This window comes from Vanellus vanellus (genome assembly GCF_965231255.1).
Source record: "Vanellus vanellus genome assembly, contig: HAP1_SCAFFOLD_1683, whole genome shotgun sequence".
Taxonomy (NCBI): domain Eukaryota; kingdom Metazoa; phylum Chordata; class Aves; order Charadriiformes; family Charadriidae; genus Vanellus; species Vanellus vanellus.
In genome coordinates, this window is record NW_028127178.1 from 11,810 (window position 1) to 32,123 (window position 20,314).

The window sequence follows — 20,314 nt, forward strand, 5'->3', positions numbered from 1 at the left end:
GCATCTCCCCATGGTGACATCTCCCCATGGTGACATCTCCCCACGACCATGGGGTGGTGGCCATGGTCATGTCGTGTCCCCCATGGTGGCATCTCCCCATGGCAGTGGGGTGGTGGCCACGGTTGTGGTGTGTCCCCCGTGGTGACATCTCCCCATGGTGGCATCTCCCCATGGTGACATCTCCCCATGGTGACATCTCCCCACGACCATGGGGTGGTGGCCATGGTCATGTCGTGTCCCCCATGGTGGCATCTCCCCATGGCAGTGGGGTGGTGGCCACGGTTGTGGTGTGTCCCCCGTGGTGACATCTCCCCATGGTGGCATCTCCCCACGACCATGGGGTGGTGGCCATGGTCATGTCGTGTCCCCCGTGGTGGCATCTCCCCATGGTGGCATCACCCCACGGCAGTGGGGTGGTGGCCACAGTTGTGGCATGGCCCCATGGTGACATCTCCCCATAGGGACATCTCCCCATGGCAGTGGGGTGGTGGCCACGGTTGTGGCATGGCCCCATGGTGACATCTCCCCATGGTGGCATCTCCCCATGGTGGCATCTCCCCACGACCATGGGGTGGTGGCCATGGTCATGTCATGTCCCCCATGGTGGCATCTCCCCACGGCAGTGGGGTGGTGGCCACAGTTGTGGTGTGTCCCCCGTGGTGGCATCTCCCCATGGTGTCATCTCCCCACGACCATGGGGTGGTGGCCATGGTCATGTTGTGCCCCCCATGGTGGCATCTCCCCATGGCAGTGGGGTGGTGGCCACAGTTGTGGTGTGTCCCCCATGGTGGCATCTCCCCATGGTGTCATCTCCCCACGACCATGGGGTGGTGGCCATGGTCATGTCATGTCCCCCGTGGTGGCATCTCCCCATGGCAGTGGGGTGGTGGCCACAGTTGTGGTGTGTCCCCCATGGTGGCATCTCCCCATGGTGTCATCTCCCCACGACCATGGGGTGGTGGCCATGGTCATGTCATGTCCCCCGTGGTGGCATCTCCCCATGGCAGTGGGGTGGTGGCCACAGTTGTGGTGTGTCCCCCATGGTGGCATCTCCCCATGGCGACACCTCCCCACGACCACGGGGTGGTGGCCATGGTCATGTCATGTCCCCCGTGGTGGCATCTCCCCATGGTGACATCTCCCCATGGTGACATCTCCCCACGACCATGGGGTGGTGGCCATGGTCATGTCATGTCCCCTGTGGTGGCATCTCCCCGTGGTGGCCGTGTCCTCGTGTCCCTCTGGACGTTTTATGGTGTCCCTTTGTCCCCATGTCCCCGCGGTGGCCCAGTCCTCGTGGCCCTGGGGACCTGGTCTGGTGGCCCCGTGGTGGCCCCGTGGTGGCCCCGTGGTGGCCCCAAGTTCTCAGTGCTTCAGGGCGACGTACTCAACGGTGTCCCCAACGTCCCCGACGGGTCCCCGGGAGGTCCCCGGAGAGGACAGGGCCAGAGCGGCGTAGACCAGTGTCCCCTCCCTGTCCCCGTCCCTGTCCCCGTCGCTGTTACTGGGACCAGTTGGGACGTTCTCGTAGTCGGGACCTTCGGTGGCCTGTGGGGACGGAGAGGGGCTGTGACGGGGACACGTGGGGAGGGCCATCACGGGGGACACGGGGGACGTTGAGGTCATTGGGGGGGTGGGGGACGTTGGGGACATTGGGGACACCGAAGAGGACATTGGGGACATTGAGGTCCTTTGGGAGATGGGGGACATCGAGGAGGACGTTGGGGACATCGGGGACATGGGGGACATCACGGGGGACATTGGGGACATGGGGGACGTTGAGGTCATTGGGGACATGAGGGACAACAAAGAGGGACGTTGGGGACATTGGGGACACCGAAGAGGACATTGGGGACATTGAGGTCCTTTGGGAGATGGGGGACATCGAGGAGGACGTTGGGGACATCGGGGACATGGGGGACATCACGGGGGACATTGGGGACATGGGGGACGTTGGGGACATTGGGGACATGAGGGACAACAAAGAGGGACGTTGGGGACATTGGGGACGTTGGGGACACCAAAGAGGACATTGGGGACATTGAGGTCCTTTGGGAGATGGGGGACAATGAGGAGGACGTTGGGGACATCGGGGATGTGGGGGACATCGTGGGGGACATTGAGGACATTGGGGACGTGGGGGACATCACGGGGGACACGGAGGACATTGAGGTCATTGGGGGGGTGGAGGACGTTGGGGACATTGGGGACATTGGGGACGTGGGGGACACCAAAGAGGACGTTGGGGACATTGAGGTCCTTTTGGAGATGGGGGACATCGAGGAGGACGTTGGGGACATTGGGGACGTGGGGGACATCATGGGGGACATTGGGGACATTGGGGACACGGGGGACGTTGAGGTCATTGGGGGGGTGGGGGACGTTGGGGACATTGAGGTCCTTTGGGAGATGGGGGACATCGAGGAGGACGTTGGGGACATTGGGGACATGGGGGACATCACGGGGGACATTGGGGACATTGGGGACACGGGGGACGTTGAGGTCATTGGGGGGGTGGAGGACATTGGGGACGTTGGGGACATTGGGGACATGAGGGACAACAAAGAGGGACGTTGGGGACATTGGGGACGTTGGGGACACCAAAGAGGACGTTGGGGACATTGAGGTCCTTTGGGAGATGGGGGACAATGAGGAGGACGTTGGGGACATCGGGGATGTGGGGGACATCGTGGGGGACATTGAGGACATTGGGGACGTGGGGGACATCACGGGGGACATGGGGGACGTTGAGGTCATTGGGGGGGTGGGGGACGTTGGGGACGTTGGGGACACCGAAGAGGACGTTGGGGACATTGAGGTCCGTTGGGAGATGGGGGACATCGAGGAGGACGTTGGGGACATCACAGGGGACATTGGGGACATTGGGGATATTGGGGAGATGGTGGACATGACGGGGGACGTGGTGGCCACCGAGGAGGACATGGTGGCCATCATGGGGGACACGGAGGACATTGGGGAGATGGGGGACATTGAGGACATGGGGGACATCACGGGGGACATTGGGGAGATGGTGGCCATCACAGGGGACACGGAGGACAATGGGGAGACTGTGGCCATGACGGGGGATATGATGGCCACTGAGGGGGACATGGTGGCCATTACGCGGGTCATGGAGGACATTGAGGTTATTGGGGAGATGGGGGACATTGAGGACACGGAGGACATCACAGGGGACATTGGGGAGATGGTGGCCACAACGGGGGACATGGTGGCCACAACGGGGGACATGGTGGCCACCGAGGAGGACATGGTGGCCATCACGGTGGCCATGGAGGACATTGAGGTTATTGGGGAGATGGGGGACATTGAGGACACGGAGGACATCACGGGGGACATTGGGGAGATGGTGGCCATCACGGGGGACATGGAGGACAATGGGGAGATGGTGGCCATGACGGGGGACATGGTGGCCACCAAGGAGGACATGGTGGCCATCATGGTGGCCATGGAGGACATTGAGGATATTGGGGAGATGGGGGACATTGGGGACACAGTGGCCATCACGGGGGATGTGGAGGACAATGGGGAGATGGTGGCCATGACGGGGGACACGGTGGCCACCGAGGAGGACACGGTGGCCATCACGGTGGCCATGGAGGACATTGAGGACATTGGGGAGATGGGGGACATTGAGGACATGGGGGACATCACAGGGGACATTGGGGAGATGGTGGCCATCATGGGGGACATGGTGGCCACCAAGGAGGACATGGTGGCCATCATGGGGGCCATGGAGGACATTGGGGAGATGGGGGACATTGAGGACACGGAGGACATCACAGGGGACATTGGGGACACAGTGGCCATCACGGGGGACGTGGAGGACAATGGGGAGATGGTGGCCATGACGGGGGACATGGTGGCCACCGAGGAGGACATGGTGGCCATCACGGTGGCCATGGAGGACATTGAGGTTATTGGGGAGATGGGGGACATTGAGGACACGGGGGACATCACGGGGGACATTGGGGAGATGGTGGCCATGACGGGGGACATGGTGGCCACCAAGGAGGACATGGTGGCCATCACGGTGGCCATGGAGGACATTGAGGATATTGGGGAGATGGGGGACATTGAGGACACGGAGGACATCACGGGGGACATTGGGGACACAGTGGCCATCACGGGGGACGTGGAGGACAATGGGGAGATGGTGGCCATGACGGGGGACATGGTGGCCACCAAGGAGGACATGGTGGCCATCACGGTGGCCATGGAGGACATTGAGGACATTGGGGAGATGGGGGACATTGAGGACATGGGGGACATCACAGGGGACATTGGGGAGATGGTGGCCATGACGGGGGATGTGGAGGACAATGGGGAGATGGTGGCCATCATGGGGGACACGGTGGCCACCGAGGGGGACACGGTGGCCCTGGAGGAGGCCCCGGGGTGGGGGTGGGGGGGGGACACGGGTACCTTTGGAGCTCCGTCGTTTCTCTTGAGGACAGTGTAGACGACGGAGTCCCCTCCAGACCTGGGGGGGGGATGGGGGGGGGGGGGGGGACACGGTGACAACAGTGCCCCTCTGGGAGCAGAGGGGGGAGGGGGGGGGGAGGGGCTACCTGGGGCCAGCGCCGGAGGCGGGAGGTGACATCATCAGCGCCGCGTAACTGATGACATCACTCTCGCGGGGACCACCGGAAGGTCGGGGGGACCCACAGGTGTGGGGCTGCGAGAAGAAGACGGGCAACACCTTCAAGAGGAGCTTCGAGGTGTCCCCCCACAGCCACGTGTGGGGAAGGGGCGACCCCCAGATGGGGGGGGGTGGACCCAGATGTTGGGGGGGGATGGGCCGGATGACCTCCAGATGTTCGGGGACGGGACCCCCAAGTGGCCGAGAGGGATGTGGGGCGGGCGACCCACCTTCTTGTTGCGTAGGAAGAAGGTTCCGGAAGGTTCTACCACGGGTTCCTCATCGGCCGCCATCTGTCGGCGCCATCTATGGGTCCCATCAAGAGGGGATGGGGGGGGGGGGGGGGGGGGCTAAGATGTGGGGCGGAACCCCGACTTGTGGGTCTCGGCCCCCCAACTCCCCCCCAAAACTCACCGGCGGCGGAGGAAGCAACCGAAGGTGGTCAACACCAGGAGGAGGCTCAGCCCCACACCGAGAGCCAGGAAGGTCCTCCGGAGGATGGTGGAGGTGGAATCTATGGGGCAGGGGGAGGTTATGGGGTGTGGGGCGTGGGGAGAGGATGGAGGGGAGGGCCTCCAGCCCCACACCTCTGGGTCTCTTCTCACCCACCAGTCAACCTGTCGTGTCCACCCGGACAACTGGGTTCTATGGGGCAGAGGTGACCCATAGGGGTTCTATGGGGCAGGAGTGACCCATAGCGGGTCCCATAGGGGCAGAGGTGACCCATAGGGGTTCTATGGGGCAGGAGTGACCCATAGTGGGTCCCATAGGGGCAGAGGTGTCCCATAGGGGTTCCATGGGGCAGAGGTGACCCATAGGGGTTCTATGGGGCAGGAGTGACCCATAGCGGGTCCCATAGGGGCAGAGGTGTCCCATAGGGGTTCCATGGGGCAGAGGTGACCCATAGGGGTTCTATGGGGCAGGAGTGACCCATAGCGCGTCCCATAGGGGCAGAGGTGTCCCATAGGGGTTCCATGGGGCAGAGGTGACCCATAGGGGTTCTATGGGGCAGGAGTGACCCATAGCGGGTCCCATAGGGGCAGAGGTGTCCCATAGGGGTTCCATGGGGCAGAGGTGACCCATAGGGGTTCTATGGGGCAGGAGTGACCCATAGCGCATCCTATGGGGCAGAGGTGACCCGTAGGGGTTCCATGGGGCAGAGGTGACCCATAGAGGCAGGAGCGACCCATAGTGGTCCTGTGGGGCAGAGGTGATCCACAGGGATTCCATGGGGCAGGAGCGACCCATAGTGCAACCTATGGGGCAGGAGTGACCCATAGGGTGTCCCATGGTGCAGAGGTGACCCATAGCGCATCCTATGGAGCAGAGGTGACCCATAGGGGCAGGAGTGACCCATAGGGTTCCTATGGGGCAGAGGCAACCCAAGGGGTCCCATAGGGTCAGCAGTGACCCATAGCGCATCCCATGGGGCAGAGGTGACCCATAGGGTGTCCCATGGGGCAGAAATGATCCAAGGGGTCCCATAGGGGCAGGAGTGACCCATAGCGCATCCCATGGGGCAGAGGTGCCCCATAGGGGCAGGAGTGACCCATAGGGGTCCTATGGGGCAGAGGCAACCCAAGGGGTCCCATAGGGGCAGGAGTGACCCATAGGGGTCCTATGGGGCAGAAATGATCCAAGGGGTCCCATAGGGTCAGGAGTGACCCATAGCGCATCCTATGGGGCAGAGGCAACCCAAGGGGTCCCATAGGGGCAGGAGTGACCCATAGCGCATCCTATGGGGCAGAGGTGCCCCATAGCCATCCCGGCCGCCTGTGTCCCTTACAGTAGACGGTGACGATGACATCATCGGAGTCGCCGGTGGCGATGTCATTGGTGACGCTGCAGCGGTACCGCCCGGATTCCCGCGGCCCCACGGCCCTCATTACCCACAATCCCTCGGGGGAGCGCCCCACGGGCCGCCCGTCCCGGAACCATTGGAAGGCGGTGGGTGGGGGGCGGGCGCGGGCGTGGCAGCGCAGGGTGACGTCACTCCTCTCCTCCACCAATGGGCTCGGAGACGGCACCAGTTCCACCTCCCGGGGACCAACTGGGGGGGGGGGGGAAGAGCAGAGCCCCAATGGCCATCACCCACCTCCGCCGTGGGGCACGGACCCCTGGGGCCCCTCTATGGGGAGATGTGGGGCTGGTCTATGGGTCCCGTTTATGGGGAGATGTGGGGCTCAGACCTCTGGGGCCCTTCTATGGGGAGATGTGGGGCACGGACCCCTGGGGCCCCTCTATGGGGAGATGTGGGGCCCTTCTATGGGTCCCGTCTATGGGGAGATGTGGATCCAGTCAATCGGTCCCTTCTATGGGGAGATGTGGGGCACGGACCCCTGGGGCCCCTCTATGGGGAGATGTGGGGCTGGTCTATGGGTCCCGTCTATGGGGAGATGTGGGGCCCTTCTATGGGTCCCATCTATGGGGAGATGTGGGGCTCAGACCCCTGAGTCCCTTCTATGGGGAGATGTGGGGCACGGACCCCTGAGTCCCTTCTATGGGGAGATGTGGGGCCCTTCTATGGGTCCCGTCTATGGGGAGATGTGGGGCCCTTCTATGGGTCCCATCTATGGGGAGATGTGGATCCAGTCAATGGGTCCCTTCTATGGGGAGATGTGGGGCTCAGACCCCTGAGTCCCTTCTATGGGGAGATGTGGGTCCGGTCTATGGGTCCCTTCTATGGGGAGATGTGGGGCTCAGACCCCTGAGTCCCTTCTATGGGGAGATGTGGGGCACGGACCCCTGAGTCCCTTCTATGGGGAGATGTGGGGCTGGTCTATGGGTCCCGTCTATGGGGAGATGTGGGGCCCTTCTATGGGTCCCGTCTATGGGGAGATGTGGGGCCCTTCTATGGGTCCCATCTATGGGGAGATGTGGATCCAGTCAATGGGTCCCGTCTATGGGGAGATGTGGGGCCCTTCTATGGGTCCCATCTATGGGGAGATGTGGATCCAGTCAATGGGTCCCGTCTATGGGGAGATGTGGGGCCCTTCTATGGGTCCCGTCTATGGGGAGATGTGGATCCAGTCTATGGGTCCCTTCTATGGGGAGATGTGGGTCCGGTCTATGGGTCCCGTCTATGGGGAGATGTGGGGCCCTTCTATGGGTCCCATCTATGGGGAGATGTGGATCCAGTCAATGGGTCCCTTCTATGGGGAGATGTGGGTCCGGTCTATGGGTCCCGTCTATGGGGAGATGTGGGGCCCTTCTATGGGTCCCGTCTATGGGGAGATGTGGATCCAGTCAATGGGTCCCTTCTATGGGGAGATGTGGGTCCGGTCTATGGGTCCCATCTATGGGGAGATGTGGGGCCCTTCTATGGGTCCCATCTATGGGGAGATGTGGATCCAGTCTATGGGTCCCTTCTATGGGGAGATGTGGGTCCGGTCTATGGGTCCCGTCTATGGGGAGATGTGGGGCCCGGGTGTTTCGGACTCACAGCGGACGTTGAGGACGTGTGGGGCGCTGCGGGTGACCCCCGCCTGGTTCCGGGCGTGGCAGACGTAGGCGGCGCCGTCCTCCGGTTGTGGGTCGCGGAGGAGAAATTCGGGGCCGGGGGTGGGGGGGGGCAGCTCCCCCCCGTCCTTGAACCACGTCACCTCGAACTTGGGGGGCAGCCCGCCCCACACCCGGCAGCGGAGGAGGACGGGGCCCCCCCCCGCCACCACCGCCCCCCCCGGGCTCTGCACCACCTCCACCGTCTTCGGGGGATCTGCGGGGGGGGCGGGGGGGAGAGAAACCGCCGTTAGTAAGTTGGGGGGGGGGCTTGAAACCGATATTTGGGGTTGGGGGGCTCAAAAGAGATCAAGTGGGGGCTTGAAACTGTCCTTTAGGGCTTGGGGGGACTTGAAACCGATATTTGGGGTTGGGGGGCTCAAATTACGTCAAGTGGGGGGTTGAACCTGTCATTTAGGGCTGGGGGGGGCTTGAAACCGATATTTGGGGTTGGAGAGGCTCAAATTACGTCAAGTGGGGGCTTGAAACTGTCCTTTGGGGCTGGGGGGGGGCTTGAAACCGATATTTGGGGTTGGGGGGCTCAAAAGAGCTCAAGTGGGGGCTTGAAACTGTCCTTTAGGGCTTGGGGGGGGGCTTGAAACCGATATTTGGGGTTGGGGGGCTCAAATTACGTCAAGTGGGGGGTTGAAACTGTCATTTAGGGCTGGGGGGGGACTTGAAACCGATATTTGGGGTTGGAGGGCTCAAAAGAGCTCAAGTGGGGGCTTGAAACTGTCATTTAGGGCTTGGGGGGGCTTGAAACCGATATTTGGGGTTGGAGGGGCTCAAATTACGTCAAGTGGGGGCTCGAAACTGTCATTTAGGGCTGGGGGGGGGCTTGAAACCGATATTTGGGGTTGGGGGGGCTCAAATTGCGTCAAGTGGGGGCTTGAACCTGTCATTTAGGGCTGGGGGGGACTTGAAACTGATATTTGGGGTTGGAGGGGCTCAAATTACAAGTGGGGGGTTGAAACTGTCCTTTGGGGCTGGGGGGGGCTTGAAACCGATATTTGGGGTTGGGGGGCTCAAAAGAGCTCAAGTGGGGGCTTGAAACTGTCATTTAGGGCTGGGGGGGGGCTTGAAACCGATATTTGGGGTTGGGGGGCTCAAATTACGTCAAGTGGGGGCTTGAAACTGTCATTTAGGGCTTGGGGGGGCTTGAAACCGATATTTGGGGTTGGAGGGCTGAAATGACCTCAAGTGGGGGCTTGAAACTGTCCTTTAGGGCTGGGGGGGGACTTGAAACCGATATTTGGGGTTGGGGGGCTCAAAAGAGCTCAAGTGAGGGATTGAAACTGTCCTTTAGGGCTGGGGGGGGCTTGAAACCCATATTTGGGGTTGGAGGGGCTCAAATTACGTCAAGTGGGGGCTTGAAACTGTCATTTAGGGCTTGGGGGGGCTTGAAACTGATATTTGGGGTTGGGGGGCTCAAAAGAGCTCAAGTGGGGGCTTGAACCTGTCATTTAGGGCTGGGGGGGGCTTGAAACCCATATTTGGGGTTGGGGGGCTCAAAAGAGCTCAAGTGAGGGATTGAAACTGTCCTTTAGGGCTTGGGGGGGCTTGAAACCGATATTTGGGGTTGGGGGGCTCAAATTACATCAAGTGGGGGGTTGAAACTGTCATTTAGGGCTTGGGGGGGGACTTGAAACCGATATTTGGGGTTGGAGGGGCTCAAATTACGTCAAGTGGGGAGTTGAAACTGTCATTTAGGGCTGGGGGGGGGCTTGAAACCGATATTTGGGGTTGGGGGGCTCAAATTGCGTCAAGTGGGGGCTTGAACCTGTCATTTAGGGCTTGGGGGGGCTTGAAACCGATATTTGGGGTTGGGGGGCTCAAATTGCGTCAAGTGGGGGGTTGAAACTGTCCTTTAGGGCTGGGGGGGGCTTGAAACCCATATTTGGGGTTGGGGGGCTCAAATTGCGTCAAGTGGGGGCTTGAAACTGTCCTTTAGGGCTGGGGGGGGACTTGAAACCGATATTTGGGGTTGGGGGGCTCAAATTACAAGTGGGGGGTTGAAACTGTCATTTAGGGCTGGGGGGGGCTTGAAACCGATATTTGGGGTTGGGGGGCTGAAAAGAGCTCAAGTGGGGGCTTGAAACTGTCCTTTAGGGCTGGGGGGGGACTTGAAACCGATATTTGGGGTTGGGGGGGCTGAAATGACCTCAAGTGGGGGCTCGAAACTGTCATTTAGGGCTGGGGGGGGGGAGGGGGGCGCCTCGAAACCGCCACTCACACCAGACGACGACGGAGAGGGGCGGGGAGAGGGCGTTGCCGGCGGGATTTTGGCCAATGCAGCGGTAGACGCCGGCGCGGGCGGGGCGGGCCTCGAAGGTGAGGGCGGGGCCGGGGCTGTCGGCCTCCCTTTGGTCGTCGCGCAGCCATTGGACGGTGGGAGGGGGGTGGGCGGGGCCCAGGGCGCAGCGCAGGGTGACGCGGGCGCCCACCAGCGCCGGGAGGGAGGTGAGGTTGGCCAAGATGGCCGTGCGGGGCGGGTCTAGGGCGGGGCGGGAAAGAGGCGGGGCTGAAGGGGAGGGGCCCAGTGGGCCGCCGGCCACGCCTCCTCCGCCCCACCGCCATCTTGACCGCCCCACGGCCACCATCTTGGCCACCATCTTGACCACCATCGTGGCCACCCCACGGCCACCTTGACCACCCCATGGCCACCACGGCCACCACGACCACCATCTTGGCCACCATCTTGACCACCTTGACCACCATCATGGCCACCACCTTGACCACCCCACGGCCATCTTGGCCACCCCACGGCCACCACGGCCACCACGACCACCATCTTGGCCACCATCTTGACCACCTTGACCACCTTCTTGGCCACCATCATGGCCACCCCACGGCCATCTTGGCCACTCCACGGCCACCACGGCCACCACGACCACCATCTTGGCCACCATCTTGACCACCTTGACCACCTTCTTGGCCACCATCATGGCCACCCCACGGCCATCTTGGCCACCCCATGGCCACCGCAGCCACCAGGACCACCATCTTGACAACCCTATGGCCTCCTTGACCACCCCACGGCCACCACGGCCACCTTGACCACCATCATGGCCACCACCTTGACCACCCCACGGCCATCTTGGCCACCCCACGGCCACCACGACCACCATCTTGACCACCCCATGGCCACCTTGACCACCATCTTGGACACCATCTTGACCACCCCACGGCCATCTTGGCCACCCCACGGCCACCATGACCACCACGACCACCATCTTGGCCACCCCACGGCCACCACGGCTGCCATCTTGACTACCATCTTGACCACCCCATGGCCACCTTGACCACCCCACCGCCATCTTGACCCCCCCACGACCACCCCACCGCCATCTTGACCCCCCCATGACCTCCCCACCGCCATCTTGACCGCCCCATGGCCCCCACGGCCACCATCTTGGCCACCATTGTGGCCACCCCACCGCCATCTTGACCCCCCCACGACCACCCCACCGCCATCTTGACCCCCCCATGACCTCCCCACCGCCATCTTGACCGCCCCATGGCCCCCACGGCCACCATCTTGGCCACCATTGTGGCCACCCCACCGCCATCTTGACCCCCCCGATGACCTCCTCACCCCCCCATGACCACCTCACCACCATCTTGACCATCACACCACCACCTCGACCCCGCCATGACCTCCCCACCGCCATCTTGGCCACCCCATGACCTCCTCACCGCCATCTTGACCACCCCACGACCACCCCACCGCCATCTTGACCTCCCCACCGCCATCTTGACCCCCCCCATGACCACCCCACCTCCATCTTGACCATCGTACCACCACCTCGACCCCGCCATGACCACCTCACCACCATCTTGGCCACCCCATGACCTCCCAACCGCCATCTTGACCCCCCCCATGACCTCCCCACCCCCACCTTGACCATCGTACCACCATCTTGACGCCCCCATGACCTCCCCACCTCCATCTTGACCACCCCACCGCCATCTTGGCCTCCCAACAGCCATCTTGACCACCCCACAGCCATCTTGACCTCCTCACTGCCATCTTGATCCCCTACGACCTCCCCACCGCCATCTTGACCACCCCATGACCTCCCCACCGCCATCTTGACCATCGTACCACCACCTCGACCCCGCCATGACCACCTCACCGCCATCTTGACCATCACACCGCCATCTTGGCCACCCCATGACCTCCCAACCGCCATCTTGACCCCCCCATGACCTCCCCACCCCCACCTTGACCATCGTACCACCATCTTGATGCCCCCATGACCTCCCCACCTCCATCTTGACCACCCCACAGCCATCTTGACCACCCCATGACCTCCCCACCGCCATCTTGACCATCACACCACCACCTCGACCCCGCCATGACCACCTCACCGCCATCTTGACCATCACACCACCATCTTGGCCACCCCATGACCTCCCAACCGCCATCTTGACCATCGTACCGCCATCTTGACCACCCCACGACCCCCCCCACCGCCATCTTGACGCCCCCATGACCACCCCACCACCATCTTGACCATCGTACCACCACCTCGACCCCGCCATGACCACCCCACAGCCATCTTGACCACCCCATGACCTCCCAACCACCATCTTGACCCCCCCCATGACCTCCTCACCCCCACCTTGACCATTGTACCGCCATCTTGACCCCCCCATGACCTCCCCACCTCCATCTTGACCACCCCACCGCCATCTTGGCCTCCCAACAGCCATCTTGACCACCCCACAGCCATCTTGACCTCCTCACTGCCATCTTGATCCCCTACGACCTCCCCACCGCCATCTTGACCACCCCATGACCTCCCAACCACCATCTTGACCCCCCCCATGACCTCCTCACCCCCACCTTGACCATTGTACCGCCATCTTGACCCCCCCATGACCTCCCCACCTCCATCTTGACCACCCCACCGCCATCTTGGCCTCCCAACAGCCATCTTGACCACCCCACAGCCATCTTGACCTCCTCACTGCCATCTTGATCCCCTACGACCTCCCCACCGCCATCTTGGCCACCCCATGACCTCCCCACCACCATCTTGGCCTCCCAACAGCCATCTTGACCACCCCACAGCCATCTTGACCACCCCATGACCTCCCCACCGCCATCTTGACCATCACACCACCACCTCGACCCCCCCATGACCACCTCACCGCCATCTTGACCATCACACCACCATCTTGGCCACCCCATGACCTCCCAACCGCCATCTTGACCCCCCCCATGACCTCCCCACCCCCACCTTGACCATCGTACCACCATCTTGATGCCCCCATGACCTCCCCACCTCCATCTTGACCACCCCACAGCCATCTTGACCACCCCATGACCTCCCCACCGCCATCTTGACCATCACACCACCACCTCGACCCCCCCATGACCACCTCACCGCCATCTTGACCATCACACCACCATCTTGGCCACCCCATGACCTCCCAACCGCCATCTTGACCCCCCCCATGACCTCCCCACCCCCACCTTGACCATCGTACCACCATCTTGATGCCCCCATGACCTCCCCACCTCCATCTTGACCACCCCACCGCCATCTTGACGCCCCCATGACCTCCTCACCACCATCTTGACCATCGTACCGCCATCTTGACCCCCCCATGACCTCCTCACCGCCATCTTGACCATCACACCACCATCTTGGCCACCCCATGACCTCCCAACCGCCATCTTGACCATCGTACCGCCATCTTGACCCCCCCATGACCTCCTCACCACCATCTTGACCATCGCACCACCACCTCGACCCCGCCATGACCACCCCACCGCCATCTTGACCCCCCCATGACCTCCCCACCGCCATCTTGACCACCCCATGACCTCCCCACCGCCATCTTGGCCTCCCCACCGCCATCTTGACCCCCCCATGACCTCCCCACCGCCATCTTGACCCCCCCATGACCTCCCCACCACCATCTTGACCTCCCCACTGCCATCTTGACCACCCCACCGCCATCTTGACGCCCCCATGACCACCTCACCACCATCTTGACCATCACACCACCACCTCGACCCCGCCATGACCACCCCACAGCCATCTTGACCACCCCATGACCTCCCAACCACCATCTTGACCCCCCCCATGACCTCCTCACCCCCACCTTGACCATTGTACCGCCATCTTGACCCCCCCATGACCTCCCCACCTCCATCTTGACCACCCCACCGCCATCTTGGCCTCCCAACAGCCATCTTGACCACCCCACAGCCATCTTGACCTCCTCACTGCCATCTTGATCCCCTACGACCTCCCCACCGCCATCTTGGCCACCCCATGACCTCCCCACCACCATCTTGGCCTCCCAACAGCCATCTTGACCACCCCACAGCCATCTTGGCCACCCCATGACCTCCCCACCACCATCTTGGCCTCCCAACAGCCATCTTGACCACCCCACAGCCATCTTGACCACCCCATGACCTCCCCACCGCCATCTTGACCATCACACCACCACCTCGACCCCCCCATGACCACCTCACCGCCATCTTGACCATCACACCACCATCTTGGCCACCCCATGACCTCCCAACCGCCATCTTGACCCCCCCCATGACCTCCCCACCCCCACCTTGACCATCGTACCACCATCTTGATGCCCCCATGACCTCCCCACCTCCATCTTGACCACCCCACAGCCATCTTGACCACCCCATGACCTCCCCACCGCCATCTTGACCATCACACCACCACCTCGACCCCCCCATGACCACCTCACCGCCATCTTGACCATCACACCACCATCTTGGCCACCCCATGACCTCCCAACCGCCATCTTGACCCCCCCCATGACCTCCCCACCCCCACCTTGACCATCGTACCACCATCTTGATGCCCCCATGACCTCCCCACCTCCATCTTGACCACCCCACCGCCATCTTGACCCCCCCATGACCTCCCAGCCGCCATCTTGACCATCGTACCACCACCTCGACCCCGCCATGACCACCTCACCGCCATCTTGACCATCACACCACCATCTTGGCCACCCCATGACCTCCCAACCGCCATCTTGACCCCCCCCATGACCTCCCCACCCCCACCTTGACCATCACACCACCATCTTGACGCCCCCATGACCACCTCACCACCATCTTGACCATCACACCACCATCTTGGCCACCCCATGACCTCCCAACCGCCATCTTGACCATCGTACCGCCATCTTGACCCCCCCATGACCTCCTCACCACCATCTTGACCATCACACCACCACCTCGACCCCGCCATGACCTCCTCACCGCCATCTTGACCCCCCCATGACCTCCCAACCGCCATCTTGACCACCCCACAGCCATCTTGACCACCCCATGACCTCCCCACCGCCATCTTGACGCCCCCATGACCTCCCCACCGCCATCTTGACGCCCCCATGACCACCTCACCACCATCTTGACCATCGTACCACCACCTCGACCCCGCCATGACCACCCCACAGCCATCTTGACCACCCCATGACCTCCCCACCGCCATCTTGACCACCCCCCGCCCCCCCCACCGCCATCTTGCCCCACCCCTCCGTCCCCCACTCACAGTAGACCTCCAGGGCGGTGGGGGGCGCCTCGGCCGTCCCCAGGCGGTTGGTGGCCCGGCAGCGGTAGGCGCCGCCGTGGGTCTCCCGCAGGTGGGTCAGGAGGAGTTGTGGGGCGCCGTGGGGCAGGAGGTGACCCCCCAGGCTCCAGGAGAAGGTGTGGGGCGGGGGGTGGGCGGCCGCGCGGCAGCTCAGGGTCACCTCCTGTCCCTCATGGACGGGGGACGGCGGTGTCACCTCCACCCACACGTCCCGGGGGGGGTCTGCGGGGGGAGGGGAAGGGGGGAGGGGCCAGAAGGAGGCGGGGCTGAAAGGCGGTTGGTGGGTTCCTCGTGGGGGAGGGGCTAAAGGGGGGGGGGGGGGGTGGGGTGGCAAGGTCTGGTGGGCGGGGTTAAGGGTGATCGACAGGTTGTGTAAGGGTGGTGGAGATGGTCTGGTGGGCGGGGCTAAGGGTGAGTGACGTGGTCTGGTGGGCGGGGCTGAGGGTGAGTGACGTGGTCTGGTGGGCGGGGCTGAGGGTGATTGGCAGGTTCTCGATGGGTGGGGCTAAGGGGTGACTGACATGTTCTTAATGGGCGGGGCTAATGGGTGATTGACGTGTTCTTAATGGGCGGGGCTAAGAGTGGTTGGCGTGGTCTCGTGGGCGGGGCTAAGGGTGATTGACAGGTTATTAATGGGTGGGGCTAAGAGTGGTTGGTGTGGTCTCGTGGGCGGGGCTAAGGGTGATTGACAGGTTATTAATGGGTGGGGCTAAGGGTGATTGACATGGCCTTGTGGGCGGGGCTAAGGACGATTGACGTGTTCTTACTGGGCGGGGCTAAGGGTGATTGACAGGGGCGCCATGGGGCGGGGCTAAGGCTGATTGGCAGCTCCCCCCATGCCGCCATCTTGCCCTGCTCTCCACCGCCATTTTGCCCCGCCCACCGCCGCCATCTTGCCCCGCCCACCTCAGCCATCTTGCCCCACCCTCCGCCGCCATATTGCCCCACCCACCGCCGCCATCTTGCCCCACCCACCGCCTCCATATTGCCCCACCCACCTCGGCCATCTTGCCCCACCCTCCGCCGCCATCTTGCCCCACCCACCGCCGCCATATTGCCCCACCCTCCACCGCCATCTTGCCCCGCCCACCGCCGCCATCTTGCCCCACTCACAGTAGACCTCCAGGGTGGCGGGGAGTGACTCGGTTGTCCCCACGCTGTTGGTGGCCCGGCAGCGGTAGGAACCGCCGTCCTCGGCCCGGACGTGGGGCAGGAGGACCTGGGCGGCGCCGTGGGGCAGGGGGTGACCCCCCAAGCTCCAGGCGTAGGCGTGGGGCGGGGGTTTGGCCGAGCTGCGGCAGCTCAGCGTCACCCCATGGCCCTCCTCCACGGAGGGCGCCGTCATCTCCACCTGCACGTCCCGTGGGGCATCTGGGGGGGGGGGATGGGGGGAAACCAGTATAGACCAGTATGGGTCCTACACGCGGCCCACAGAACCCCATAAGCGCCCCAAGGACACCCCATAACTGCCATATGGGGGGACCCAGGTGCCCAGGGCATCTCCATAACCCCCCAAGGAACCCCTTGGGGTCAGCTTCAGCCCCCCAAGATGCCCCATAGCCCCCATGTGGTGGACCCAGGTGATCTGGGGACCCCCAAAACCCCCCAAGGAACCCCATAACCCCCCAAGGAACCCCCCCAGGAACCCCCTGAGACCCCCCAGCACCTCACAGGCGCCCCAAAGCTGGTGGGACACCCATGTTGGGGTCACCTTCAGCCCCCCAAGATGCCCCATAGCCCCCATGTGGTGGACCCAGGTGATCTGGAGACCCCCAAAACCCCCCAAGGAACCCCATAACCCCCCAAGGAACCCCCCCAGGAACCCCCAGAGACCCCCCAACACCTCACAGTTGCCCCAAAACTGGTGGGACACCCATGCTGGGGTCACCTTCAGCCCCCCAGGACCCCCCATAACTCCAATGTGGTGGGACCCACGTGTACAGGAGACCCCCATAACCCACCAGGGACCCCATAACCCACCAGGAGACCCCATAACCCACCAGGAGACCCCATAACCCCCCAAGAAACCCCCCCACAACCCCCAGAGACCCCCCAACACCTCACAGGCGCCCCAAAGCTGGTGGGACACCCATGTTGGGGTCACCTTCAGCCCCCCAAGACGCCCCATAGCCCCCATGTGGTGGACCCAGGTGATCTGGAGACCCCCAAAACCCCTCCAAGGAACCCCATAACCCCCCAAGGAACCCCCCCACAACCCCCAGAGACCCCCCAACACCTCACAGTTGCCCCAAAACTGGTGGGACACCCATGCTGGGGTCACCTTCAGCCCCCCAGGACCCCCCATAACTCCAATGTGGTGGGACCCACGTGTACAGGAGACCCCCATAACCCACCAGGGACCCCATAACCCACCAGGAGACCCCATAACCCACCAGGAGACCCCATAACCCCCCAAGAAACCCCCCCACAACCCCCAGAGACCCCCCAACACCTCACAGGCGCCCCGAAGCTGGTGGGACACCCATGTTGGGGTCACCTTCAGCCCCCCAAGATGCCCCATAGCCCCCATGTGGTGGACCCAGGTGATCTGGGGACCCCCAAAACCCCCCAAGGAACCCCATAACCCCCCAAGGAACCCCCCCAGGAACCCCCAGAGACCCCCCAACACCTCACAGTTGCCCCAAAACTGGTGGGACACCCATGTTGGGGTCACCTTCAGCCCCCCAGGACCCCCCATAACTCCAATGTGGTGGGACCCACGTGTACAGGAGACCCCCATAACCCACCAGGGACCCCATAACCCCCCAAGGAACCCCCCCAGGAACCCCCAGAGACCCCCCAACACCTCACAGTCTCCCCGAAGCTGGTGGCACACCCATGTTGGGGTCACCTTCAGCCCCCCAAGATGCCCCATAGCCCCCATGTGGTGGACCCAGGTGATCTGGAGACCCCCAAAACCCCCCAAGGAACCCCATAACCCCCCAAGGAACCCCCCCAGGAACCCCCAGAGACCCCCCAACACCTCACAGGTGCCCCGAAGCTGGTGGGACACCCATGTTGGGGTCACCTTCAGCCCCTCAGGACCCCCCATAACTCCAATGTGGTGGGACCCACGTGTACAGGAGACCCCCATAACCCACCAGGAGACCCCATAACCCACCAGGAGACCCCATAACCCCCCAAGGAACCCCCCCAGGAACCCCCAGAGACCCCCCAACACCTCACAGGCGCCCCGAAGCTGGTGGGACACCCATGTTGGGGTCACCTTCAGCCCCCCAAGACGCCCCATAGCCCCCATGTGGTGGACATAGGTGATCTGGGGACCCCCAAAACCCCCCAAGGAACCCCATAACCCCCCAAGGAACCCCCCCAGGAGCCCCCAGAGACCCCCCAACACCTCACAGGCGCCCCGAAGCTGGTGGGACACCCATGTTGGGGTCACCTTCAGCCCCCCAAGATGCCCCATAGCCCCCATGTGGTGGACCCAGGTGATCTGGAGACCCCCAAAACCCCCCAAGGAACCCCATAACCCCCCAAGGAACCCCCCCAGGGACCCCCAGAGACCCCCCAACACCTCACAGGCGCCCCGAAGCTGGTGGCACACCCATGCCAACCCCCCAAGACCCCCTGATATGAGGTGCCCTCACCTGAGGGTGCCCCGCGACACCCCATAACCCCCCCCCAAGGACCCCCCTCCCCCACCCCCCACCCCCCATATCTTACAGTTGACCTGGAGCTGACGGGACGTCTGAGCGACGGCCGCCCCATTGCCCCCCCGGAGGGTACAACTGAGGAGGGTCCCATCGTGGTACCAAAAGGCATCGAAGGTCAAGAGGGTCCCGATGACGGGGTGGGGGGTGAGGGTGGCCGGGGGGGTCCAGTTGTCCACGTGGACCCCCGCCGTGTTGGTGACGGGTCCTTCCCAGGTGAGTTTGGGGGCGTCTTCGGGGCAGGAGGGGGGGACCCAACAGCCAAAGGTGGTCCTGCGGCCGTGGGTGAGGGGGGCCGGGTCCGGCCAGAGGTGGGGGGCGGGGGGAGAGTCTGCCAAGAGGGGGGTGGGGGGGGTGGGGAGAGTGAGGGGGGGGCGATGGGGGCACCGTTGGGGGAGAATGGGGGGGAATGGGGGGGGAAATGGGGGATAATGGGGGAAATGGGGGAAAATGGGGGGGGAATGGGGGAAAATGGGGGAAAATGGGGGAAATAATGGGGGATAATGGGGGGGGAATGGGGGGGAAATGGGGAGAATGGGGGAAAATGGGGGAAAATGGGGGATAATGGGGGAGAATGGGGGAAATAATGGGGTATAATGGGGGAAATGGGGGAAAATGGGGGGGGAATGGGGGAAATGGGGGAAAATGGGGGAAATGGGGGGAAATGGGGGGGGGAATGGGGGAGGAAATGGGTGAGAATGGGGGAAAATGGGGGGAAAATGGGGGGGAAATGGGGGAAAATGGGGAGAATGGGGGAAAATGGGGAGAATGGGGGAAAATGGGGGAAAATGGGGAGAATGGGGGAAATAAGGATAATGGGGGAAATGGGGGAAAATGGGGGGGGGAATGGGGGAAATGGGGGAAAAATGGGGGAAATGGGGGGAAAATGGGGGGGGGGA

The 20,314-nt window shown here is 63.0% G+C and overlaps 1 protein-coding gene across 1 annotated transcript; it reads right to left on the bottom strand.

Moving 5' to 3' along the window:
- Positions 1 to 1,146: 1,146 nt before the first annotated feature.
- On the bottom strand, positions 1,147 to 19,746 carry CD22 (CD22 molecule; the record flags this gene model as incomplete). The annotated part of the gene is made up of 13 exons (XM_082501207.1): positions 1,147 to 1,548; positions 4,444 to 4,501; positions 4,590 to 4,696; positions 4,891 to 4,966; positions 5,075 to 5,174; positions 6,447 to 6,710; positions 8,103 to 8,375; positions 10,392 to 10,652; positions 10,750 to 10,908; positions 10,971 to 11,120; positions 15,706 to 15,966; positions 16,858 to 17,115; positions 19,429 to 19,746. Coding segments are annotated over 13 exons (2,468 nt in total), but the record flags the coding sequence as incomplete, so codon positions are not given.
- Between the last annotated feature and the right edge of the window lie 568 nt (positions 19,747 to 20,314).